Source organism: Neospora caninum, chromosome XI (assembly GCF_000208865.1).
Source record: "Neospora caninum Liverpool complete genome, chromosome XI".
In the NCBI taxonomy this organism is placed as follows: Eukaryota; Apicomplexa; class Conoidasida; order Eucoccidiorida; family Sarcocystidae; genus Neospora; species Neospora caninum.
In genome coordinates, this window is record NC_018397.1 from 278047 (window position 1) to 304942 (window position 26896).

The 26896-nt window shown below is 54.2% G+C and overlaps 4 protein-coding genes across 4 annotated transcripts; 1 reads left to right on the plus strand and 3 right to left on the minus strand.

Moving 5' to 3' along the window:
* Window positions 1-857: 857 nt before the first annotated feature.
* NCLIV_053450 (putative sodium:solute symporter family domain-containing protein) lies at window positions 858-7006 on the minus strand (the record flags this gene model as incomplete). Its single annotated transcript, XM_003884898.1, has 3 exons — window positions 858-2213; window positions 2725-2949; window positions 3563-7006. The coding sequence occupies 3 exons, from the start codon at window positions 7004-7006 to the stop codon at window positions 858-860; spliced, it is 5025 nt and encodes a 1674-aa protein (XP_003884947.1).
* A 2745-nt stretch (window positions 7007-9751) lies between these two features.
* NCLIV_053460 (conserved hypothetical protein) lies at window positions 9752-13163 on the minus strand (the record flags this gene model as incomplete). Its single annotated transcript, XM_003884899.1, has 7 exons — window positions 9752-9764; window positions 10228-10309; window positions 10745-10799; window positions 11173-11261; window positions 11558-11627; window positions 12131-12195; window positions 12734-13163. The coding sequence occupies 7 exons, from the start codon at window positions 13161-13163 to the stop codon at window positions 9752-9754; spliced, it is 804 nt and encodes a 267-aa protein (XP_003884948.1).
* A 758-nt stretch (window positions 13164-13921) lies between these two features.
* Window positions 13922-16039, plus strand: NCLIV_053470 (PP-loop domain protein, related; the record flags this gene model as incomplete). The annotated part of the gene is made up of 1 exon (XM_003884900.1): window positions 13922-16039. One exon carries the CDS (start codon window positions 13922-13924, stop codon window positions 16037-16039), a length of 2118 nt encoding a protein of 705 aa, XP_003884949.1.
* Window positions 16040-23238: 7199 nt separating this feature from the next.
* NCLIV_053480 (Large protein with signal peptide. cysteine-rich,threonine-rich, possible mucin, related) lies at window positions 23239-26554 on the minus strand (the record flags this gene model as incomplete). The annotated part of the gene is made up of 2 exons (XM_003884901.1): window positions 23239-24407; window positions 24865-26554. 2 exons carry the CDS (start codon window positions 26552-26554, stop codon window positions 23239-23241), a joined length of 2859 nt encoding a protein of 952 aa, XP_003884950.1.
* Between the last annotated feature and the right edge of the window lie 342 nt (window positions 26555-26896).

Sequence of the window (26896 nt, forward strand, 5' to 3'; positions counted from 1 at the left end):
TTCATAGTTGCCAGAGAAGGCACTCGGCTTTGTGGAAGCGCCTCAGCGGCAAGGACTGCCGGCACGGAGACTCGGGTCGCCACATACCTCGGCGGTTGTCAGCCGCGTGCAAAAAGCCGGCTTTCAAAATGACCGCATTTCCCACGATCTATCCGCTTCAGACAAACAGAATGCTCTCGGAAAGGTGAGAAGCCATCGCTCGTATGCCTTTCAGTTGTAGAGACTGATACACACTCGCATTCCGTCGGCGAGTGCAGCTTTGCAAAGCTCTCACCTGCTCCACGTCTGTGTAGAGGAGCAAGGGAGACGCTGGCTGTCCTGTGATGGTGGGCCCCTCTCGTGTGCCTGCCAAATTCCTTTGTGAGGTCGTGCCGGAAGTGACAGTCTCTGGGAGTCGCGAGGCACTCGAAGGTTCAGGGGCTGGTGCCCATGTGCTTGTTTTTGCCGGCAAGGAGAGAGCTTTGTCTCCATTGGCACACCGCTGTGCGTAGGAACGTAGAAAATGGGGCTGTGTCCTACTGTCGGAGTCCGAATGAACACCCGGGGCGCTCTGCATGCGTGTATCTCGTACGCCTAGGTTTGACTCCGGAGTTTTCGTCCAGACAAAGCGAATGAAGGGAGGGAAGTTGACCGAAAAAACCCGAGTGGAGGGAGACGGAAAGAGACAGCAAACGCGGTGTTTCGTCGGGGGGATCAAGTGTGCATGCGTTTTGCTTCGGACGCCAGTACGGCTGAATCGTTGAACAGCCCAGCATACGGTGTCGAGCAGAAAGGAGATAGCGGAGCAGGAGCGACAGATTCTTTCCTGACGAGAATACGAGCGAAAACCGACTTAGACCCCGCACATTCTCCGTTTGTCACAGCTCAGAGCTGCCACGGTAACGGCTCACAGGGTGGACCGCTATGTCTACTACATAGGGCGGGATCAGTGCCTCGGACACAAGCAGACACGGACCAAGATTCTGCGAGTGGTTCAGCACGCCTCCGTAGCTTGCAGAGTTTCGCCGCACCCTTACAACGCCACGCAACGCGTCTAGTACCTCGCAGTGTAATCGAGATGACTTGACCCGATTGGCAAAACCCTCATAATGAGGATCGAAGGGAATCGCACCCTCGTTCCCGCTGCGGCCGTTGGAGTTTCCTCTCAAATCCGACTGCCGTCCCTTGGCTTCAGATTCCATTATGGGGGGGCGAAAGACGTCCTGCAAGAGTGGCTGCGGACACAAACCCTTGACTCTCTCGCACGAAGCAAACGAAGAAGTCTGCGCTCCACAGATTTCCCTCTCGTGAGCAGGCAAGGAAGCCCTCGCATGTTCTCCCCAAGATCGCTCTAGGTCTGTGGTTGTGCCGCCGGGACTCTCCAGAAAGGAACTGCCTGTCTTCGTTTGATGCAATGCCTCTTCCCTGAGGTGAGCGTAAGGGAGGGAAGCGTGGAGAAAACAATCCAGGAGGGAAATAGCCGCGCGCAGGACGCGTGAGTGGAGAGACGAGAGTCCTCCTGAATCGCCGAACTCGAAGGCCAGGTGGAGAAGTACAGCCTGAAGCTGTGACACAGTTTGTACAGTCACACCGCACGCACTCAGTGACTGTACCGTCGCCGGTTCATCCATCGTCTCTGGCGTCACTAACCCTAAAGCAGGCGTCGATCTGTCGGTAGCAAACACAGGGTCTCGGCGGCGCTCCTGCAATGGCGGACCACCCTGTTTCCCACTTCCTCCGCGTTTCTGCTTATCTTCTCCCTCCGCTCTCTTGCTGGAGGCACGCCTAATCCGACATTCCGCATCGCCCAGAAGTGTGGATGGGCTCTGTTCACGGGACACGAAAGCCTCTGAATGCGTGGTGTCAGCCTTCAAAAGTTGTGGCGCCAGTGCCTGGCTGGTAGGAATCGCAGACGAAGGGAAAGTGCCCGTTCGAATGGAGCTACGGGTGGGCGTTTCGGAGTGAGAAGTGAGAAGGCTGAACAGTGAATGTTGGCCGAGTCTTGCTGTCCATGTGGCGTCTGGAGTTCCGCGGTCGGGTGAAACACATTTTCGGGACACAGCAGGAGACTCCGCCGGCGATTCTCCTTCGTAGGCTTCACGCCCTCTCCCCGGTGTACCGGCGAGGGGAATGTGGAAAGCGTGGAAGAGCAACCCAGCATGCCAGTGTGGAGTTCCGGCGAACGAGGCAGCCGCCGCGAAACAGCAAGCAATCACGTGGCGAGGCTCCGTTCGCTGAGAACAAGCAAAACACGAGACGGCAGTGCGATCTGAAGCACCTTTGGAGAGAGACGAAGCTGCGTAAGCCGAGAAACGATACGGCCGGCTGCAGCAGGCCACGACCCTCGAGTGGTCCACGACCGGGCCCCCTCCCTCTCAAACACTCGGCGAAATGGAAGGTTCGCCTATCTATTCCAAGCATCGCATGTCAGGCTCAGATCTGTGTGTGCCGTGCAGCTCCTTTGTTTTCGCGCTGGAATCCAGCGACTTCGCTGACATTCGTCTGAAGCCACAGTAAGACACTGCACTTCTTGCTCACACATCTTCTCGTTCCTGAACACACACATGGCCATTTATCTCTATCTGCATGTTATTTGTGAACATGCGCCCACATATGTATGCATTTGCGCATTCGTACAGCTGCCCGTACACCCAGTTCCACGTGTCCGTCGTTCCTTGCGCCCTCTGTGTCTCTCAGCCTTCAGCCAGTGTCCGTTTTGCTTCCTTCTCAGGTTCCGGTTCCTACTTGAGATACAAGGAGACGAGAGCAACTTGCTGCAAGCCAGACGTCCGCGTAGCGCGAATCGCCGCGAGCTCCCCCAGTATACGGATGAGCGCTGGCGGCAGAGAGCGACTCCAGAGGGCTGTTTGCATGAAGAACAGTTCTGCCGACGTCCAGCTTGGCGACTGCTGAGAAGACGTTGGCGAGACCCTGCGGCGTAGCGACAGCCAGGAAGTGCGCAAGGTGGTTCTGCAGAAAATGGGGAAGAAGAGAAAAAAGGGAAAACGGACGCGAGAGGCACGCGAGGGGTCTGTCGTCTGCTGGTGAAGCTGGAGCTGGAGCCGCCGGCTCCTGGGCACAATGATCGCCAGCCTGAACGGGAGGTTTCTCCCCTCTGCAGTGACGTTCCGGGTGACTGACGAGGGAACGCGTTCTGGTTGGAGACGAATCAAACGCCAAGACGCCAGTCGCTTGCGCCGTCGCGAAGAGATGAAGAAGCAAAGCAAAGTGCTGCTCAGAGAAAGTGGTCGGACCGGAGGATCTCGAGCAAGAGGAAGCCGAGGAAGAGAGAGAAACAGACGGGGGACCCGAGGGACGAGGGGCGCGGAGGAGAGAGAAGAAAATGGCCTGCACAAGTGACCGAGAAACCGGCAAAACAGGAACGTCAGTTCGTTACGAACGTTCACCATCTGCACACACGCATGCAAACGTGTGTAGAGACACGCCTCGTACGCACACGCGTCGTAAACGGAAAATATATGTAACGTGTGACGAATGCAGCTTGCAAGCTTGAGTTGTTTGCGGGGCGTTTGAGTGTCTCGCTGTGAAGACGGACAAACCCAAACTCTGGTTCTGAACTCACATGCATGCCTTCTGGTTCGCGGACGTCGAAACTAAGGAAACATCGAAGTGCCAGCAATCTGCCTTGAATGGAGAAGGCCTCTGGGTTTGTTCTCAGCCTCCCTTGGGAGAGAAGCACGGCCGCCTGTTTTGCAAGAGGTCGAGGCACATCCGGAAGCTCGCAAAGGGAATACACCAGCCGGACTGCCTGTTTGGGTGTACATACACCTGATGGCCCGCCTCTCTTCCCTTCGTCCTTCGTGTCCTGCCGTGGCCTTCTCGCCCCGCTCGACGCCTCGGACTCGCCGCGACCTCCTTGCAACTCCCCTCGCCGGCCTCCACTGTCCGACTCTCCTGCGTCGGCAGCTGTGCTCTCTTCCGCTCTCTTTCTCGCGTTGCTCACGCGGTGCTCGTGGAAACACGTCCCGTCTCCGGCCAGCACTGGCGCCCCCGTCCGTTTTTCTTCGGCGTTCTGCGCCCCGCGGCCCTGCCAAGCGTTTCGTCTGCCACGTGCGCCACCTTCTGAGCTTCTCGCGTCTTCCGGCTTCTCACGTTCGCGCCTGTGCAGACTTTCGACTGCCTCAGCCTGACTGGTTGCATGCAGTGTGGCGAGGACAGAGCGCGCGAGACGGGCAGCCAGCGCGGGCGACAGAGAGACGCGGAGAGCGGCGAAGCCGTGAAGGAGGAGACTGAGGCCCTGGGGCGAGAACGAAGCGAGAAAGTCGCCATCGGATTCTCTGTGCTCTGTGAGCTCCCTCGCTGTTTCTGTTGCGCGAAGGGGTGCTTGATCTGCAGTCCCTGAGGACTCCTGGGGATGGTCTGCCTGTGAGATTGCGGAGCGGCGCGGAAGAGCAGTTCGCGCGGTATTGGCAGCACCAGAGAGGGGCAGAGAGGAAGAGGCGGAACGCGGCAAGAGGGGAGGAAGGGGAAGCGAGAGAAGCAATTGAGATGGAGGCGGGGAGACAAACTGTGGAGAGAGGGAAGCAGCCGGCGGGGAGAGAGGCGACCGCACGGCCGCCGGCTCACCACAGGGAGACGATGGGCGCGAAGACACAGATGGAAGAGACGCGACAGGGCGACTTCGTGGAGGGCCGCCCGGCGAGCCTGGGACGCCACCCTGAGATGCAGATGGAGGCGCGTCTGTCGCCAGAGTGAGAGATGAGAGATCGGCGGGATGAGGCACACCCACCAAGTTACCGTTCTGCCGGTCTCTGCCGTTTGGTAGCTCTTGTCTCGTGTCGCTCTTTTCCGCTGGAGTGTGGTGCCGTGTCTCCGGAGTTCCGCGCGTAGGCGGCGAGAGGCGCGTAGACAGTGCCGAGAAAAGCGGAGGAAAGAAGAGGTCCGCTGTTGCGCATGCATGCACCAAGAGAGACGCGTCTTGCTCATTCATTCCTTGGGCGGCTTCTTCCCAGTTTTGGATCGACAGAAGAAGCGTGAGGAGACACTCGCGGAGGTCGCGAAGGGAAGGCAGAGCCGGCGCGGCGGAGGCCCGCAGCGCGACAGCACGCTGACGCGAAGCGGCCTTATCTTTGGTGGGCCGCGCGTCTCGTTCCTCTTGCGTTTCCTCTTCGGGAAGCGAAACCGCCGACGAAGCAAGACGGACAGGCCGATTCCCTCCGGCGTTCGCTGTGAGTGCATCGGCGGGAACAGCGTCGCATGGAGGTGGACACGATGAGAGAGATGCAACGACATGAGGATGTTCCCGCCCCAATTTATGCAAGCGAACGCACGCATTGGCCGCCATCGCCAGTCCACGAATCGAAGGGGTGCTCGAGGGTGGGGACGTGCAGGAGGAAAGCGCGGAAGGGAGGGGAGAAGCGCACGGACGAGAACCAGAAGAGGAAGCAGAAAGAGACGGAACAGACGACGGAGAGTGAGGGAGGAGAGAAGAAGACGCGGGGCAGGAGACTGAGAGAGAAGAGGAATATGAGCCCCGCACGGACTGCTCGGTGTCTGGCCGGCGGGTGCCTCCCTCACCTTCTGCACGCTGACGCCGGCAAAGCAGCTCAGCGGCCCAAGTCCAGAAACAGGCCGTGCGACGAGCAGAAGCGGAAGACAACGAGACCGAAGACGCAGACGAGTGACAAGAAGACGAGCGAGAAGAAGACGAGTGAGAAGAAGACAGAACAGAACAGGAAGAAGCAGAAGACGACGAAGGCGACGGCGCAGAAGAGGAAATCGTCGACGTGGATAGACGTCCTTCGGACGTACAGTGACTGCGTGGGCGATCTGTCCCGTGACGCAGTAGGTCAGTCACCTCTGGTCTGGTACCCCCGTGTGTTTTGTCACAGGTCGCTCTGGCGGTTGCCGCTGCGTCGACAATGAGTTGCCAGAGTCCCCCTTGAGTCTTTTCTTCGGCAAGCGTCTCCCGTCTGTTCGGCGGCTGATTCTGTCTCCGTTGCATGCGCTCCAGCTGACCAGCCAAGGCGTTCAGCCACAGCGCCACGTGCTTGGGCGTCGACAGAAGCTTCTCGAGCTGCCTTTTCATTTCATCCTGCTCTTGCGTCCACGCAAGTGTGTCAGCATCTCCCTCTGCGTCTTTCACGTCCTTCACCGCTTCCCCTCCATCACACAAAATCCCATCTTGTCTCCCTTTGTCCTCTCTTTCTCCTCTCTCCGGTGAACCTGAAACGTCTGTCGGCTTCTTCAGTCCCTCCCCTAGCGCACGTGAGCCGCTCCCACGCCGCCGCTCTCCCAGAGACCCACATCTCTCCGGAGTTCTCCATCCACCCGCTTTCTGCTTCACCCCTCTCTCTTGCACTCGTCGCCCCTCCCAGAGGCTGCGCTCCCTCTCTGCCTTGTGCTCCGAGGCATCTCCAGCGTCTCCGGCGGACTCTGGAGACTTCCGCGGAAAGATGGAAAAAACGATGTCTCTCTCTGTCGAGCTGTGACAGCGGCGGAGCGCGACGGAGAAGTACCTGCGTCTTTCGAGAGGCACGCGTCTGGCTTCGCCCAGCCTGGCTGAGGATATTTTTCGGGCCCTGTCTTTCAGCGGATGAGGGAGACGGGTTGGCCAGCTCAAGTGGGTGTTCGCGGCACACCTGGGGCTGTCCCTGTCGCCGACGGTGGCCCAGCGGCGTCCCGGAACTTGCGCGGTTTGACCTTCCCCTTTCCCAGTCTCGTTCCCGCCCTTCCCTCTCCCGTCTTCTCTCTCGCCTGCGGCTGTCCCTCTCTCCGATGTGTCCACTCTGCCCCTCCCATCGGCACTGGGAAAAAGAGCTCGGCTCCGGCACACAGGCGGCAGCCGAGCAAGAGACGACGCTGGCGGCTGCCTGCCGTCACGCGGAACAGGAGGGACAGCGAAGAGCACCTCGCTTGCCAGGGCCTTGGCTTCGCCCTGAAACGTCCTGGCTCTGGAGCAGTCTCGCGGGAGAGATCTCGAGGGTAGACAGATGACCGGAGACGAAGAGGGTGGAACCGAAGACAGGCCTTTTCCCTTCCAGAGGCGAATGGGTATCGACGCCATGACGCAGACGGGAAAAACTGCTCCTCTGTTAGTCTTTACCCCACCTCTTCTTACCGGGGTAGGCGAGACCCACCAAGCAGAGAAGAAGGAGCCCGCGGCGGAGAGACAGAGCGAACAGAGCCAGTCGGAGCGGGGACAAGGGGAAGATGAAGAAGAGGAAGACCAGCGGAAAGTAGACACGTTCTGTGTGCGAGAGGCCCATCGCGCGCCCCCTGAGGCTGTTCATTCGAGATTCGACCGGCACTCGTGGGCAAACACAAGTCAGGACTTTTCACATGGCCAGCTTCCTGCCTTGCCGACGCAGCAGGAAGTCGAGAAAAGAACGCTGAAGAAGAAAGGGTAGAAGCCGAACGCGGCGCCATCAACGGAGAGGGGGGCCAAAGATGAAACGAGAGGAACACAAAAAAAAGTGGACGCACGAAGGGGTGGTGGTGAAGACCCTTTTTTATGTAGCAATAATGCCTTGTTTCGCTCCTGCCGTTCCTAGTCGCGAGGAGGGACGTGACGGTCGTCGGAGAGAATCCATTGCGCCCTTCTTTCTCTGTGTCTTTTTCTATGTTTCTCAGGACTCCTCAAGACCCCAGGACAGTCGCGGCGCGGAATCAAAGAAAACAAGGTAAAGCCTCACATCTGCGCCTGCCACTACAGGACTCACATCCACATGTAGGTATTGGAAAGCCTGCATCAATTATCACTAGAAGAGATGTGCAATCTATCCATCGGTGTGTCCACAATCCTCGTTTCTGCTCCTCGTTGCACAACTCGACTCCCGATGCCGACTCACGAGGAATCCCCGGCAACAAATCGGCGATACCCCTCGTGGATTCTGTAGCGTTCATTCGCCTCTGTACTGTCCCTCTGAACCGGCTACCGCGGCGCCAATCTTCCGGGAGAGAGGCCTTTCTTCGGCTTACGGCGGCGCCGTGGCGAAAACGGGGCATTTACAGCAGAAACAGAAGCCGTCTGCAGCGGCATTGCGCGATTTGACTCGGCTGCATGCGCCAGGAGAGGAAAAAGGCAGGTCTTGGTGAAGAGCCGTGAGGTCCTCTGACGCGGCTTTCCACGGATATCTTCCCTAGCGCTTGCGGATCGTCGCTCTCTGTTCTCCGATATGTCTCAGTCAAATCTCCTCTTTCTACTCGTTTTCCTCAAGGTCCCTTCGGGGCTGGTCCAGGGACTTGGTCGACATGCATGCACATCGCTGTTGCAGGTTCCGCTGTTAAGCGAGTGCAGCAGCGCTGGACTTGTGTGTTCTTGCACGGTGTCTCCCGTGATTCGCTTTTCTGCGCCCTTGCATCGGATCGCTCCTTTCCCCAGCCGGAACTGTGCGCATTCTTCCTCGGCGTCGGTGTTTCTGGTCCGTACCGTTTCTTGGAAGCTTCTCCGGGTCACTTTTCCTGGCGGTCCTCCCAGGCACGACTCCACGCGCGAGACTCGTCGGCCGCCAGGAGCTCTGACGCGCCCGGCGCCTGTGCAGCAGCGTGCGCCCGTGTCAAAATCGATTCCGAGGAGACGCTTTTGAACGTTGGCAAGGAAAAGAGAGCTTGATGAGGTGCCACGTATACTTCCTGCTCACGCATATTTTTTCGCGTATTCAGTTCGCTGTGTGTTCTTTCGCGGAGTGGGTGTATGTACACCTGGTGTTTGCGACGTTCGCTTGCAAGGTGGAACTCCCGCTTTTCCGCATACACGAAATGGCGAGGGAATCACCCTCTTTCGGAAGTGTCTCCTTCCTCGGCAAATAAATAGCGATAGACGTGTCTGTATACAGCAGTCAGCAATCGTGTGAGCGGGAGAGATAAATATGTATCGATAACGTATGTATCGACGTCGGCGTAGTTGCAAACGCATATGTACAGCTGTGCACACAGTTACGCATGTACGTGACTGCATGTTTCTCCAGGCTGGAGAGGCAAGGAGCGTTGGCCCTGATTTTTTCGGGTAGAATAGGATGGCAGGTGCGTCTGTGACCGCCGGATTTGTGTGTCGGTGAGATCCCTACTGTGCTGTTCTCTATTGAAAAGGCAGTCACGCAGGATTTTGTGCCGGGGAGAGGCACACAGAGCAGAGAAGCGAGGGTGAAACGACGAGGAGGAGGAAGTGTTTCAACAAAAAAAGGCAAGCGGCGGGAAAATCACGGGGTGACACGACGCCGAAGCAGATGTGCAGAGGCGCTGAAATGACGCAGAACTGCGAAACGAAGTCAGACGCGAAGGAGAGAGGAAAGAGGGCCCCGAAGCGTCTATTTACGCAGACGAAAGGCACTACCACAAGAGGGAGAGTTAGAGTCCGCAAATGCGAAAGTCGCCGCGATAGAGACTGAAGGAATCTCGTCGCTTTATTCCGAGAAAAAACTCGAATATCTTTCTGGTGGCTCTTCCGTGAGCCGAGGAGCAACGGAGTGAAAGCACCGGTGCCATCGACTGAAAGAGTCGAACAGTTGCGGCGTTCTCCCCCCGATAAAGGGCACAGACACACAATTTTAGACAGGCATATTTCCGGTCGGGTTCACGACGCCTATGTGGGACTACATAGCTACGCACATCTTCCTATAGACAGTTCGTTGCGGATATCTACACGGCACGTTGTATCGATAGCCGCATCATACATGTAGTATTTCTCAAGATCTGTATGCGCAGATATACCTATGCACAGATACAGGAAGTGTAGACGATGAGGCATATACGGCAGCAGTTGAGAAGAAGCGGAGAGAAGAGAAAGAAGCGACGACTCCCTATGCTTCCTTCATTTCCTGGATCTGCAAACACACACAAAAGCGACAGACAGGTCGAACAGAGTGGCGTCGAAGCAGAAGTACTACAGAACGACAGGCGACCGACACCTGCGCATGCAGACTCGGGATCTGAGCAGAAAGAAAACGGGAAACAGCGGCCACCACGGACTCTCCGCGCCGCAGATGAACAAGACAGGTAGCGGACTATCCCGGAAAAAACCAAAAACGTTGTAAAAAGAAACCTCACCTCCTACTATTCCCCCATGTATATAACGCGCGTCTACATATATATATATATATATATATATATATATAAATGTATTATATGTATATGCATGTCTGTCTGTACGCATCTATGCGTGTACACAGATTTAAGTGCAGGTATCTATCAAGGTGCATGTTATTTCTGTTTGCGCACGGATATGTCTCTACGTGAGAGCAGATGCACACCCGTCAACGAGAAACGAGTTCGAGTGTCCGCCCTCACTTTAGTTGCTGGACGACCGCAGGTGGAAGAGAAATTTTGATTGGCGAACCGTCGTGGAGCGAAGCGACAACTTTCAATTCCGCTGACAAAAGGTAGACACGAAACAGAAAGAAGCATGAACAACGCCGACATGCCCACGCACCTACACGCTTGACGACATTCAATACCTACTCAAACTCATAGATGTATATTTAGATATTTGATGTGTATACAGTTCGATGGACACCTGTGGATATGCGTTCATGATTAACGCCCGATCTCCCTAACGCAGAGGCAAGAGAAAGACAGGGAAGCGTTTGCCACCAAGCACAGAAACAGATAAATATATATATATATATATATATTTGTATGTCAGCGCATACACACGCCTTTGGGCATGCAAATTACTTGCTCATGCGTGTATGTGTGCCTTTATGTGCATTACATATGTCCTTGAATGGTAGATGCCTGAGGGTGTGCAGAAACATGGAGGTTGGGTATTCCTGTGTGGCGGCCAGTTGTGCCTTGTTCTGCGTACGTTTCAGGAATGGAACCACCGACGAGCCTCCAAACAGCTTGAGGGGAAATTCCACCTGCACAGACGCAAAGCAGAGCAGGGAGACTATCCTTTTTCACTCGGAGTGATCCGACATCTGTCTCGTTGCGTTCTGGGATGTCAAAGCTTCGACAGATTCGAAAGAGCGGAAAACGCGCAAGGCCGTGGCTCATCATCGACAAGACACAGGGGGGAGCGAGGGAAAGAAAACCGCCGAACGTGGCCGACAGACAGCTCGGAAGCTAAAGCCGCAGTTATGCACGTGTCTTTCGAGTCGATAGAGCTGCGTGTCTTCTGTCTCAGAGTGAGGCGGATTGGTCTCGCGCGTGTTTATGTCCCTTGCTGTCTACGTCGTTGCGGCTGCGCCTCGGGGGCAGGAGGCGGCGACGGAGCGCTGCATGCGTGCTGACCTCGTCGAAATTCTCATCCGCCAAAACGACCGTGTCGTTCTCTTCGTCGACATACATCACCTGGAAGGTCTTTTTCTCCGGCTGAATCACTGGACGCCAAAAACAAAAAAGATGGAAAGCGTCGAGACAGCTGGGCTACCGACCTCCGCTTGTTCTCCAGCGCCCCGATCTCACCGAGTCGCGAAGAAAAGAAAATTACGGAATCCGCGCACATTTCGGAGAGGTGCACAGAGAGAGAAAAATGGAAGAGAGGGAAGAGAGAGAGAGGGAGAGTGAGGTGAGCGAGTCGACAAACAGCGAGCGAGGAGACCGAGAGTCGAGAGACAGAGAGCGTTTCGGGGCGACAAGGTTGCCGGAGACAACAGCCCATTACCGAAGGGCTCACCTTCCAGTTTTTTGTTCACAGAAAAGTTCGCTTCACCGGCTTTGAAAGTTGCGAGGTCGATGTAGGCAATCTGGACACGCGCGCAAAACGAATTCACACAGATGCCAATGCGTCAGAAAGCGCCACGCGACGCTGAGTGCCGGGGACGCCTTTCCTTTTGACAACAAAGGCTCGGTCCTCTACGAACGTGCATTCTACGCCCAGCATTCCCTCACTCCGGCGTGAGAGAACACTTCCCGTCACTGCTGGGCACAGACACGCCAGTTCCCGAAGAGATCTCTTCTACAGCCTGGACGGCGTCGGGTGTTTTCTCCTCTGTTTGTGTCGTGTCCGGTTTCCTTCCCCTTGCTCACGTTCAGCGCCTCCGCCTTCCTTCGCTTTTCGTTTTGCTTTTCTTAGTCGACTCTCTGGTCCCATTGCTCCTCTTCTTCGCAGCTTCGTTGTCTTCTCGTTTCTCTTCTCTTCTTCTCACTTCATCCCTTCGCTTCATCACGCTCAGTCTCTTCTCTTTTTCTCTTCTTCTCTCTCCTTCTCTCCTCTTCTTCACTCTTCTTCTCTCTCCTTCTCTCTCACCCCAATGGACGCAGCGCCTCGGCCCGACTTGATTTGCCGCCACTCGGTGACTTCCACCGTTTTGCCTGAAGGCGTTTTTTTCCGAAAAAAAGAGAGGCGAATGAGGAAACATCAAAAACTCCGAAAGGCGCCGAGATAAAGAGTCGTTTAAAAGCACACACAAAAATGGAAAGAGACACCGAGAGAGACAAGCCGACGCCAGAAGAAATACAGAGATGAAGAAAAGCATACGTATTAATGTAAACAGCTCTGAGCCACAGAAACGGATTGATCATTAAACACAGATCTACGTAACCAGATATATATATATATATATATATATATATATCCATGCATATGCATCTGCACGCGGATAATGAGGTAGAGGCGAATGTGAAGAAGTATCAACGGCGTGTCGACATAAGAAGACGGAAGAGCAGCAGTAAGGGAGACGCCTCGGAATCTAGGCTTTCCGATATTGGCGAAAAGACACGCGACGACAGACAGAGAGTAGGGCGAGTCGAGAGGCAGGCAAGTCACCGGTCTTGAAGAGCACGTGGAGACGAGCGCCGTAGTAGGGAACCTCCCCTACAGTCGTCTCTTGTGTGTCTCGCGTCTGCTTACCATCAATGACGACAATATGCCCCTGGCGAATGTCGCCGACGCCCACAGTTGCAAAGTGCCTTGCGTGGGAAGGGGAGAAGCGCGCGGGGCGAGTCTTTCCGAGGAAACCAGCAGACGATCCTCCATAAAATCTTCTGTCTGCCCCGCCAACTCGCCGAAAATGGAGAGGCTCGGCAGGTGGGGGCGCACTTGTCGAGGCGTTTTTTCTCAGCCGACAGAGTGGAAAATAGGGGAGGCCAGGCGCCAGAGCAGACCGACCAAGTGGAGACAGCGGCGAGGGAGCGGCGGAGAGGGAGAGAGCGGCAGAAGAGGGACAGGGAAGCGACACGCGGGGCTGCACCAGTCGCGGGAGTTTCGCAGAGAGAAGATGGCGCGTCTGCAAGAGACGAGAGAGCGGAGAGGAGACGGTCGAGACTGGAGAAGCCGCCATCGAGAAAAGAGGAGAAAATGCGGTTCGGAAGAGAAAAGAAGTGGACTGAGAGGCTCAGAGCGAGCGAACGAAAAAAAGGGAGAAAAGAGGAAAGAGGAATGAAGATGGAAGGGAGCAAAAGAAATTTACTGTTGAGCAGGATGGCAAAAGGAGGCCTGTTCGTGTGTAACAAAGAACAGTGGACGAAACACGCAGCAGTAGAGCAGAGAGAAAGGAGGTTCTTGTTCTCCGTGTGCCTGAAGAGAGTTTATTCTTTTTAGATGGTGGAAAAGACAAGACGGCAATTGGGCGGAACAGAGAAGAAACGGAGAAACAAAGGCAGTTTTCCTTCCCTAGAACAATCGACCGCAGGTTCCGTCGGGAGATTGTGCATGTGTGGCGAAAAATAAACGAGATTTTTATACGCCTGCATGCGCTACATTCGATTGATTTTCAGAAAAATGACGTGGAGTTCTGTAGCAATTCTTTTCCACGTTTTTCTGTAAGAGGAAAAGTTCTTTCTCTTTTTTTCTAAGGTGCGAGACTAAACGAGAGAATAGAATTTGCAGGAGCTAAGCCCAGCGAAGGGCGATCGTCTGCATTGAACGAAGGGAAAAGAAACACAGGCAAGGCGGTCGAATGTGAGAAAAAAATTCAAAGGAGAGGCAAAGGGACTCTTCCTCCGTCTTTCTGAGGTCGACAGCGAGGACAACGGCGAACGCAACTGCCTCCAGCTCTTCCCTTCTTTCGACACGTTTGTCGCATCTTTGTCTCTCGAAATGGAGTCTCTGCTTCCTCGCTCTCCTCTCTCTTCCTCCTTCCCGTCTTGCCCTTCCTCTACCTCTCCTTCTTTCTCTTCGTCTTGTTCTTCTTCCTCTACCCCTCCTTCTTTCTCTTCGTCTTGTCCTTCTTCCTCTACCCCTCCTTCTTTCTCTTCGTCTTGTCCTTCTTTTTCTACCCTTCCTTCGTCTACTCCTTCTTCCACTTCTTGTTCGTCTTCCTTTTCTTCCTCTTCTTCCCCTTTCTCTGTTTCCTCGTCTTCGCTCCCTGAGGCGCCGCCTGTGCGTTTCCCGCCTTCTCGTTGTCAGTTCTGCGGGTCTCCGAGAGTCAGTTTGGTTCGCGTGGCTTCTCGGCTGCGGAGTTGCCGAGCCTGTTTCATTCGCGCGTTCGAGGACGACGTCTGGGCTTTCATCCGGCGGTTCTCCCTCTTCCACTCGGGACAAAAAGTTGCGGTCTGTGTGTCGGGCGGGAAGGATTCCGCCGTGCTTCTCCACGTGCTCCACACGCTAAATGTGAGGGAACATCTGGGCCTCTCTCTCCATCTCCTCGCTGTCGATGAGGGCATAAAGGGCTACAGAGACCAGGCGCTCGCCGCGGTGAAACGAAACAGCCACGTCTACAACTTACCCCTCCACATCGTCTCCTACGACAACCTCTACCAGGGATGGACAATGGACCGAATTGCTCAGCAGGCACTAGAGAATGGAAAGCAACCGCCTGTGGCTAGTGCGAATCCTTCGTGCTCCGCCGCGTCGCGCTCCTCTTCTCCGTCTATAAGCCGGGCGTGCGGCTGCAGGGGCAATCGCGAGTCGGCGGCTGCGGCGTCAGGAGGCGCGGTGGGCCCATGTGTGGATGCGGAGGAAAAGGGACAGCATTGCGGGGGGTCCAAGGAGCGAGAAGAAAAAAGCGGGAAGAAAGACGGGCGAAGCGGCGACTTCACACACAGTTGTACATTTTGTGGAATCTTCCGGCGTCAGGCATTTGAGCGTGGCGCGCAGGACATCGGAGCTGACGTGCTCTGCACTGGTCACAATGCAGACGACGGAGCAGAGACGTTTTTGATGAACATTTTGCGAGGCGACGTGCAACGCCTGCCTGTCTCTGGGGCACCCCTCACAGGCTCGCGCGAAGGGCCGAGTGTGATGCGCGTGAAGCCGTTGCTGGCTTCTTTCCAGCGAGAAGTTGTGCTGTATGCCCACTTCAACCGACTCGACTACTTCGCCACCGAGTGTACGTACAGCGGAGCCGCCTACAGAGGCCTTGTCCGCAACTTTTTCTCTTCGCTCCAGGACAATCAGCAGCAACAGCGAATTCTCGACCTCCTCCACGCGGCGCGGAATCTGTGGACGCCTCCCCTCGCTTGCACAGAGGAAAACGCAAAGGGCAGTCTCGGCTCCGACAGACAGCGTGGCGAACCAGGAAAAGCGGAGGCGACCCTGACAGCTCTCAGAGGCGAAGAGGGAGAAAGCGCAGAAGAGGAAAGAGATGGCGCAGTCGTCTTGCGTCCAGGAGAAACAATTGAGAACCCATCTGAGCTAAACACGTCAGAGGGGGCACGTCAACCTGCCGTCTCCCTTGGCTCGTCTTATAGACGGGAAACCGCGATGTCCTGCGAGTCTCCACTCGGCGAGCCTCGGCTATCACCAAACGCCTCTGCTTCTTCATCTTGTCTTCCTCATTCTTCCCATGGGAGGCCTGTGGAGGCCGCATCTGAGGCTGAAACCGGTGGTTCACGAAGACGAGGCGCCGACGATGCGCGAGGGGACCACGGAGGCGAGGAAAGTGTCGACGCGAAGAAAAAGAGCGACGTCTTGCCCGGGAGGAACGGGGAGTTGCGCCCCTGCGTCCTCTGTGGGTTTCTGACAAAAAAGGATTTGTGTCGTGCATGCGCTCTTGTTCAGGCCCTCAATGAAAACAAACTGGATTTTGTGGGCATGAATGCAAGGAAAGGAAACAAACTAATGAGAGGCGACGGCCATAAAAAACACGAGAAAGAGAACGCGAGTCGCTGCTCAGAGGGGCCGCGAAGAAACGAAACCGCAATCTCCAAGAGACAAGACGCGAGTCCGATGAACCTTGCAAGAAGTCCAGGGTTGCGAGGATCCTTGGCATGGTGATTCCAACGAGAACAGCAAAATGTGTTGACACGCTGCAAAGGCTGTGGACTCCCATGTACTGTAAATACATATTCGTATATATATAGATGTATTTCAGTCTGGCTGTGTACTTGCACGAACGCATGCAAGTAGGCACACACATGGATGTGTCCTTGCGAACCTGTGTACACATAGAAGTGCAACTCCAGCACATGGGACTGCAGAGTTCCACTCCCGTCGCATGCATGCATCTTCACTCATATAGATGCCAACACATGTATGTGTATTTGCACAGATATATGTGCATATATACATGGGTAGATATGTATATGCATGCAGTCACTAAGGTGTAGGTGAAAGTGGATGGTGTCTATCCGCATTGTACGCTGCGAAAATGGAGAGGTGATGCTCCCTGAAGGCATTCCGTGCTTGAAAAGGCAACTGGCGTGTACGTCGCTTTTTTGCGGAATGTGGTTTCTGACTGACGTTTGGGACCTCTGATGCTACACCTCAAATGGTTTTCCTTCTTTTTCCTTGTTCTCTGTGTGGAGGGACAGTAAGAGTTGTCGGCGTCCAGTTGGTGCGTGGCATGAAAGTGTAAGAGATTGGTGATGCCGGAGCCTGAGACTGTTTTTGCTCAGGTAGCGGGAGGACGAGAAAGAGCCGAAAGTGGGGGGGAAACGAACTGAGCAACGAAGCAACGCGTATTTTGTTGAAAAGGGCTGAGGAAACTTGAGGTCCTCCCTCTCTACAGCTGTCTTTCTCGTGCCCGAGACGTGAACGAGCGATAGCGAGCTTCCAAAATTTAGGTATGAGAAAACGCAGTGCGGTTTGCAAGACACTTCCGTTTGCTGAAGAGACCGTATACACGTCATATAAAACCCACATGAACTATATGTACGCATGCGTGTGCGTTCACACCCAGGCAGCACTGCTCATTTTCAGGGAAAGTAACAGAAGGCGTTCTGTTTAAAATTGCACCGCGATGTTTCCTTAGCCCAAAGACGTAGAGACTTTGACATGCAATCAGGAGACTCATCGGCTTCGATATCTCGCTGTGCGGATATCGTAATGTATGGCGCTGTTTGTAGATGTCTGTGAAATGTGCATACACATGTGGTAGTTGGAGAAGAATTGCATCACTAGAGTCGAACCTGTGATTTCTCTCCTCGATTCCAGTGATACAGTTCTTCTGGGATGCGGATCAGTCGCGCACAGGCGATCGGTCGACGTAGGAGAGCATTTAACCTCGCACGTGAATTTTTGGAAACCGGAGTGCGCGACATTCGTGTTTGTGGTTTGCCTATTTTTTGAAGGCTATGTGGACTCTGTGATAAGCAGCTCTCTACAGCCGACAGCAGGAGAAGTGATTCCTGGGCTAATGAGTAAAGGTGTCCAGAGGCAGGAGGGGGGACGGAAGTGGTACTCTAGTTACAGCGAAATAGACCTCAAGACACACAAGGTGTGAAATCAAATATGCATCGAATGTGTATTTCCAGGAAGAAAAAGAAGTGGAGCAGCCATGCAGACATATATGCATATATGTACATATAAGCATCTATATCTGTACGTATACCTTAGCGGACTTTCGGCGTCTAAGCGAACCGATCGACTAACCACGAGAAATATAGGTACATATAAGCATTGTACTTATATGAACATAGATATGGGGTACGAAGTGAGTTGCCTGGTCTCTTGAGTCACAGAAATATCCGAAATCCTCGACTGTGTCTACATATATATCTATATATGCACGCAGACGTCTCTTCTTGGTGTTAAGGAGTGTGTGTCTAGTGCGAGCGTTCTTTAAGAGCTTATCGCCTCTTGTCTGCCTGATTTTCTCGGCGAATGTGTTCTTGGCGTGCCCGTTCTTTCGTGACGTGAACAGCAGTCTGGATGCACATTTCTTCGACGTCTACCACCTGCAAGCGACGGTGTGCCTCCGCCGCTCGCTGGAGAAGTTTTAGGTAGGTATCCCTTAACTCTTCCCTCTGTGTTGGCCTCGACTCGCGCATGCGTGCGAGTCTCGAAACTGAATCTTCAACAGAGGCCAACGGTCGCTCTTCTTTCTGCTCTTGACGTTTTCCCGAAGCGCTTGGCTTCTTTGCTTCGTCCTCGTTGGCAGACGATTCTGTGTTTTTCCGACCCCTTTCGTCGAAGGCAGGGGCACCTTCGATGTGCACGCCCGTTTGTACCGGCGGTGTCGTTTCTGCCTCAGCTGTCGATGTCTGTGTCACCTTTTTCTTTGCATCAAAGTCCCCATTCGGGTCTCGATCTCCCTCCTCATCTCGCGAAGGCCTCACGCTCCTATCTCCTGCCTCCTCTCCATAACTCAGTGTCCCGGCCTGTTCCTCTTCGTACGCGTAATTTCTCTTTGTCCGGTTCGATGATCTCCTCGCCGTCTCGCCCTGTTTCCGGTGCAACGACGCACGGGGCTTTCTCTCTCTCTCTGCGGGTCCCGCCACACTGTCTGTTGCTCTTGGGTTTGTCGCCTCTTCTACACGATCTTTTAGATTTTCCCCCTCTTTCCTGTCGTGTGTTGTGGTCTCTTTCTTTCTGGTTAATGCTTGTTCCACCTTCCCTAGGCGCCAGCGCCCCGCTCCGCTCGGCGAATGAGTGGGGTTCGTATCGGCGGATGCCGCTAGAGAGTCGCTGTTTTCTGTCGCGTGTGCCAGAAAGGGGAAAGATGCAATCACTTCAACGGCTGCGCGCGCCACCGAGGCAGCCTGGGCGCGAGGGAAGGCGAGAGACGAGCAAGGTGAGGCACTCCACGTCCATGTTTTTATTCCTCTACGCGTGCACAGCCTGTCTGCCGTTACCGAAGGAAGGAATTTCACGTCTGCTTTGGCAGGAAGAAGGGGCCTTCCGGTCGCCCGGTGGTGAGCAAGAAGCGCGTGCATGCGCGTGTCTGTCTTTCGTACGAATTCGTAGAGGTTCCCAACTTTCTGCGTGAACGCTCTGAGTTTTTCTTCGTAGTCGAGGCTCTCGAACTGCTCCTGCAAGGCCACGAGGAGCGGCAGAAGCCCGTGGTTTTCTTCGCGCGTCAGTGCACTCTTCTCGAAGGCCAGCGTTCGAGCCGCATTCTCGCCGCAGCACGCAATTAAGGAGGGTCCGCGCGTCACGAAAGTGTGGCGCTGGAGCCGGCCAGAGACGAGACACCGAAACGCGGGCGGATTCGACGCCGCTGCCGTGTTGGGGGACTCCCCAGCAGCGAGCACCGAGACGAGGTGAGCATGAACAGCAGCGATTTCTGTCCTGGAGAGAGGAACAAAGGACGCAGGTGCGGCGACAGAAAGCGGCAAGTGCCCGGCATGTGTTTTCAGCAGATCGTGCAGCACATGGTGAGGGGGCGCTTCGTGCTGATTGAATACACTGGGCTCAGCTGCCTGTGTGCGGGAAGAAAGAGATGAGAAAATGAGGATGGACATGACTGCTCTGAAGAAAAAAGAGGGAAGACGGGGACTCTTCTGCCTGGATGCAACCGTGTGCGGACGAAGCGCAGAGAACAACGCGCTGCGTTCCGTCACATTGTCTGCGTCGTTTGTGGTCTGGAGTGAAGGTCTAGCTACCTCAAATTTTCCCCTCGAGAACGCCGGAGAAAGGTTTGCCATTGTTAGGCGCCGCACGAACAAGGCAACAAATCCGAGAAAGCTGTCTGTCTACGGGCTGAAAGAGCCACGGTGTGTGGTATGTCGAGTCAAACGGGAGTAACAAAAAAACAGTTTCTGAATGCTTGAGTGAACCTCTGGCACAGACGTTTGGTAAACTTCGTGTTTCAGAAAGGAAGAAGCGCATAAGAAGGAAGCGCGAATAAGGGCTTCAAACGATAGCGAGGCTAGGTCGGAAACGCCGTCTGAGAGGGCAGCGGGCGAAGCGTTCTACGAGGTACAGGAGCGAGGCAACCGGGACGCTACAGCGAGATGGCGAGAAAGGAGGGAGGAAAAAAGCAAGCGAGAGGAGGTCAGGGAAGGAGAAAGAGAATTAGGACGGTGTGAGAGAGAAAGATATGGGAGGACAGAATTCGGAGGAAAGAGGGAGAAAGAGGAGAAAAGCACGCGTGTTCCGGTACGCTTGCCATTGCATGATCTGTTGTTCCGAGACGCTCCAGAGAGTTGCTCTTCCACGTTTTCGTGTGGTCGACCTAAGCTTCTTTTTTCTCTGTCTGTGCTCAACATTCCTTTCGAACATTCTTCGCTTCTACAGTGTGGTATTTTCGAGAAATTGAACAGTACGTTGAGGTTCAGCCCTGCCACACACGAAAGTGCAGCGGCCCGTAAGTCGGACGGTCCCCCACATGCACCTGTGTCGTTTCGCCAGTTCCTCCCCTTTCCGTTTAACAGGGTGCTTTCGCTTAATGTTTCACCTGAAAGAATAGTTGGCCCCATAAAAAGGCGCAAAAAGCATTGGCTGCTCCCATTCTTCTTATCCTTGACAAACACCAGTCTTCACACACAACCGTAGTGTCCGAACCAGAGGAAGCCTGAACATTCCACCGTAGCCATGCCAAACGAAAACTAGCTTTTGCGACGGTTTTCTTCTTTTTCATGGAGGATATTCTTAAGCATGGAACAATAGAGACTTCTGACGGGGTATTGACTTTTCTCTGTCGAAGAAATCCTGACGATAACGCAGCGGGATGGCTGCAGTCGCCGCCCTTAGACTGGCATCCCGTCAATCTCAAGAATTCGACAGATATGCATCCCGTTTTCCCCTTCTGACAAACGCCGACTTTTGTGCAGGAGTAGACCTCGTCCTCCGCTTCAGTCTCCTAGTACTTTCTACGGAAAACGGGGCAGAAAAAATGAGGGATTCTTTCCGACTGGTCGATAGATGCGTAGCTGGAGAGGCACACTAAATGCGCCAGCATCTCTACAGATGACCTATTTCCAAAATATTTTGAATTGCTGCTTCTTGGTGGTTGAATGGGGCTGGAGGGCGACACAAATTTGGAACATTAACAGTAGGTCAAAGGATTCCCCCCGAATTGCCTGGATGAGTCGCATAAAGAGGATGTGTACCGATTCAGAGTAAAGGATAAATGATTCAGCTGTGATCCTCTGGTTGGTCATGGCGCATGTGTGAAGAGGATAGGGGAACTTCTTCGTACCAATATATACTGAGGCCTTGCAAGGTGTTTTCACCAATTTGAAAACCGTCGTTTGCGGCTCTCTGACGAAGTTTTTCAGCGCGGGAGATCCACACGACGACTCTATGTAGGCATTTCCTGCGCTTTCTGGAGGCATGCTTTGAACCAGGACACTCCGTCACCCCTAATATGGTGGGGTCACCTAGGAAAGTTCCAACCGCATTGTGCTGTCGGAGAGAAGGGGCTTTGCACAGATGAAAAGATTCCAGTCCTCAACTTTCCGGAAATATCCCTCCCGTCCGGCAGAGAACGAATTCACAGTTGCACAGCTGTATCTGGAGAGTTGAGTAGGCAGTGCTGTGGCTGCCGTGACTTGTGTTGGCATGGGATTCACTGGAAGTACGGAGGTAGCTATTAACCGATGTGTACAAGCAGGCATGTGCATGCCTACACGTGTGAGATATGCATTCATGTGCGGCTGTGTATGTGCGTCAGTGCATGGACATTATATATACATATATATATTTATATATGTGCATATAACGCTGTGTGCGTTCGTATGCATGGAGACGGGCTACGTGTTTTTTTGCAGTTGCCCCCATAAACGATAGAGCTTGGACCAGCAAACGAAAAACAACACTCGAGATATGATGGTCATTTCGGCCTCGGTATTTTTCGTAGAAGGAGCAAATGCGCAGGGGCTATTGCAGCAACAAGAAAAGTCAGGTGCATCGACATCCCTCGTCCCCACACTCTTCGACATGAAAGCCCAGGAAAATTAGGACAAAAGCACTCGTCTTGAGAAGACGCATTGGAAGTCAAAATTCATATATACCTAAAAATGCACACAAAAATGTAAACGTAGCGGTTTTTGTTACATAACCTCAATAACAAGAATTCCCGCCAGCACCAGATATGCAGAGACAAGTCAAATTCGCGCGTTTGTCGTCCCTTTCTTTCCCGTGACTTGGCCACGAACCAAGACTTCCGCCACTCCAGGCACGAATATGTGTTCCTACATACTGTGTTTTTTATCCCGCCACAAGCCTTTGATGAGGGAAGACTTGGGGCACTGAATGAGGACAGCGTGTGCCAAGAGAGAGAATGGCTGAATGAGCCTTCTTCCTCACCGTGTCACGTGAGCGGTGACATGCTGAATGCATTCGATCTGAATGAGGTTCAAAACTGCTCTGTTGTGGCTTCTTTCGAAAACTGTCCACGGCCCTCCAGGCGGTACCCGACTACGTAAGTTGACTGCGTAGGCGAAAAAGCGAGGCAGGTCTCCCGGTGAACCCCCTCCTCTGGCTTCTCGGTACCCCTCATTGGATTCAGGGCTCATGCCGATAACCCACAGGCCAACAGGGTGATGATATAAGAGCAAGTCCGGAGTGCGGTGGAAATAAGGGACCGTCTGCTCCCGTTCTGGTGTTTTCTTTGTAAACTGAGCGTATGTGCCTACACTGTTGGCGCCACGTTTCGTCCATACGCCGTTGAAAGTTTCAGCTGAATCAGCGAAGCCAGAGACGTGCACCTCGTCACACCTTTGTTCTGAACCTGCGGGAGAAAGGAAAGGACAGAAAAACGGCCAGGAACGTGGCGAGGCACATCGCATCTGGGACGGTCCCCAAGTTCCTGCGGGGACGGAGTAACGACGTGTGAATTCTCGTATATACCTTTTAAGTAAAGGCTTTCCATTTGCTTGCAAGTTTAAATGTAACACATTCAGATTCATATACAAAGGCACGCGCATGCCAGTACCTGTACACAACTACACATGGCGCTCTACCTAGTGACACGCATCTCTCCTTACAGCTGACCCACAGGAACGGAAGAGCCTACAGAGGAATATGACGCTTCAGCTCCCAGCACTGTCCCAGTCTCCTCTATACATTTACATATCTGATGACACGCATACGCAGCTACCCCCCCAATACTGTAGGCACACCTCTAAAACAACACGGTGTAAGTTTTATCGTGGATATTCCTCGAGCGGTAGAAGCGAACGCCTGTTTCACAGTCGAAAAACTGACGACAATCCGTCTGTCTATGCTATACTGCGGATGGAGGGGAAAATCAAATCGATCTCTCTGGCTAGAGTGTGCTCGAACTTGGAGAAGAATCTTTTGGCCTTTTTTTATGTTTTACCATCTTCGTCGAGACAAGAGAGTTTCCACGGTCCAGACACATAGCGCAGCCCTTCTAGCCAGTTTCCTTCTTCACTGTGCGCCTCTCCAGAATGCAGTTCATCGAAGTTTGTCCGCGCGTTTCCGGGATTCTCCTTCTCTTGCAACGAGCTGTGGAGAGTCACATTTTTGTTAGAGAAACCTAACATGGTGTTCCCGTCTGCCGTGCATCGCCACTGGTCGTCGGACTTGTACAGATACATAACGCGGCTGTCTATGGATAGTTTGAAAAGGTAATACTCGTCTGCGTCCTCACTCTCGGGGTTTCCGCCGTCAGCCGGACTGCCGACATCGTAAGACCCGCGACTCGCAGCTCTTCCGTTGCTTCTCCCCCGGGAGTAAACACGCCGTGACCACACGCCGTTGCAGCGTGCGCCCAAACCGACGCCTCCCTCGAGACGAAGGTGAGGGCATGCGCGCCTCTTGGGAAGATGAAGCGCCTGCAGTGTACGTCCTTCTTCTCGGAGCCGAAGGTCGCCTTCTTCTGGAGAGATCAAGCCTTCTAGGAGCCCACTGCGGGTTTGACTGGTTCCGTGGCCACCATGGGGAAAAGGCGAATGGAGACCGGGAGAAGGTGAGATATCGAGGAGTGGCGCAGGAAACCCATAGTGGCTATTTCGAGTACTTGTGTAATTTTGACGCGGGCTGTTTCCACCCCTTCGAGGATCAGTGTCTCCGCTCTCACGGTCATCCGTCGGGACACAGCGGGCGCGCACACTTTCTTCTTCTTCCCAGAGACCTGTCTTGGCGTTCCAAATCCTCCATCCATTGGGAGCGGGAAATTTGCTCGGGGAGAAGGACAGCGCGATGGCTATGGTATCGTCGTCCGGCACGCCGACAACCCAGTATCCGAGAGGCGTCCAATGGATCAAAAGCAGTTCTTCGTTTATAAACCGAGGCCTGCCGTCTGCAGAAGGGGGAAAGAGCTCGTGCCAGTAGCCATCTAATCCTGGACTCGACCAACCAGAGAAGAAGAAGGTGGGGCATCGGCCGCCTTCTTGAGTATGCTGGAGGGGCTGGAGGGGATCTACACAGTGAAGCGAAGCAGGTGCGGTCGACGCTTGCGGACCTGCTGCATTCGACCAGACGGCTTCGGACGAGAGGAGATGAATGGAACGAGCTGCGAGGAAGACCACACAGAACGACGCATGTCACGGAAGGACAGCAACGCATGACATACAAAGATGCGGGTACATACGCGTATGTGCATACGCCCACACCCCACCATATAAACATATAAATATATATAGGTATGTCTTCCTACGTACAGAGATATACGAGGAGTGTGTAGAGATCCACATATACGCATATACACGCACGCTGGCTTAAGCATGCGTAGACCCATCTGGAGAAACATCCAGGTAGGGAAGTGTATGGTTTCTGGCGTTCATATATGGGTAACGAAATGTGCTTGAGTATATCTCCAGATGCAGTGGCGAGAGAGGTTGTGGAAACAGCAAATATGGAGGAAGGCGCGAGAAGCAATCTGTGCACGCAGAACGTCGCGGAGCGAGAGCTGACACTCCACACGAAATGTCTTGTGGCCGCCGAAAGCTCCTTTTACGCGTCGTCGTTACCTTGAATAAGCCTTTCGGGCGTCATATCTGGCAGATATCCGTATTCTTCGTCTTTTTCAAATGACCCGCATATCCAGTATCCGTCGTCCCAGTAGAGCTGGACGAGGTCCCCGCGGACATCTTTCTGCCAGAACACCGCCTGCTGGCCACTCATGCCGGTGACAATGTGGCTGATGAAGAGTCCGTTGCACTTTTGCTGAAGTTCTGGCGCGCCTTCGAGGAGGAGGAACTGGCAGTTCTGTGTCGCGTTTTCCGGCAAATCGAATGCCCGCTCGCAGCCCGCGCCCCGGCGGATCTCTAACACGGTTCCGTCGTAGCAAATGCGCCCTAACGCGCCCTTCTCTCGCCATCCCAGCGGGCATTTGTACGTACAGGCCTCTCCGTGAGCAAGTCTGCCGTTTCTGGGGCAGTCTCCGAGTGCGTAGCCCCCTGCAGGGAGGACGCCAGGGAGTCGACAGCTTCTGAACTGGTCGCAGGACTCGCACGTTTCACCTCCACAGTCCAGTCCGGTTTCGCCGCCATCTCGTGCGCCGTTGTGGCACGAAACACGAACTGCGACGACGTACGGATCCGCATGGAAGGACGTGGTGATAGCTGGCGGCTCCTCGGGACGAGGGGCAGACAGCGCGACGGACTTCTCAAAGACCATCCACTCGCCCTCGGCTTTGTCGGGTGTATCTGCATCACTCAAAACGAAGGCTCGGATTCGTTCGTTGACGCCAGGGACCTCCCCCACTGCCCAGAATGCGGGAGTCGCGGACTCGGACGACTCGACGTGAAACAAATACAAAGGCGACGACGCGGTCGCTCCCGCGCGTTCGCCTGCCTGAGAGGCAGCAGAGGCTATCTGAGGGGAAATGGGCATCTGCTTCTTTCGGTAGACCGGCCGTTCGCTTGCTTTTTCGCCCCGGTTCCTTTGGCCGTCTTCGAGCGCGTACTCGCCGTTTATCTCCGCGTTTTGGCCGACGCGCCCAAGTATCGAGATGTTTTCCGAGTCGTCCGCCCTCCCGGTGCGTCTCGTGGCGGAGGTCCGACTGCGTCCCGGTGAAAAGACGGAAGTGCGTGTCTTTGCATCCGCTCGTTGTGGCACGGAAGTGGAGTTCTCGCTCGCCGCAAGCAACTCAGCAGGACGTTGCTCCGGGCTGAGAGACCGCAGATCGGAGCCACCAATGCAAGGGAAAGGAACGACGCGGTTGCTTGGAGCTTCGAGAGGGACTGGACTGCCGAGAGGCAACCCCGAGAGTACACGAACTCCCTCATTTTTTGTCTGAGAGAGAGGCAAAGAGATTGCTGCGAGGGTTCGAGCAGGAAGGACGCGAAGCGCATCAGTTGCTGCCCCTTGTGTTTGAGAAGAGGGATGAGAAGATGTCTCCGTCGGTGTGGTATCCTCTGAATGCGTGTTGCAAGCAGAAGAAACAACAGCAGAAGGGGTACCGCGTACATGGCCTTCCGTATTGCGAGGGGGATCACTTCGAGTACCGGAAACGGGGAACAACTGAAGCGGGCAAAAAGTTAGAAGCAGGCAAAGCAGAAAAACATAATTCGAAGACACACACCGTGGCCTTTGCCCACATTTTCTTTCTGCCAGCAATTCTCCAAAAAGCGGGAAGGCCCCCGAGGGCTTCGTCCCCTGGTCGAAGCATATAGACACAAAGAAACGGCTCCTTGTTTGTTTTTTTTCGATTGACATTTTATCCACTGCCAATGCCGAAGGAAAACAACAGACAGAAGCGGAAACGTTTGAGTACAGCCAAGACAAGACAGCTCTTATTGGGCAGTCCCCCGAGGAATGCTCTAGTGTTTCATCGAAACATTTTCAATTTATCCAAGAACGGCAGCGAGTCATGGGTCAAAAAGGAGGGTTTCGGTGTTGGAAAACCACAAAAACTTCCAACTTGCTGTACATTCTGAGGTACCGAAAGGCGTATTTTGTGCGACTGAAGGGGAATTCTCTCGAGAGGACACTTTTCTCTCTACAGTCAAAAAGAACCGTTTCCCATTGAAGAAACCAAAAAGCGGGGACAAAACAATT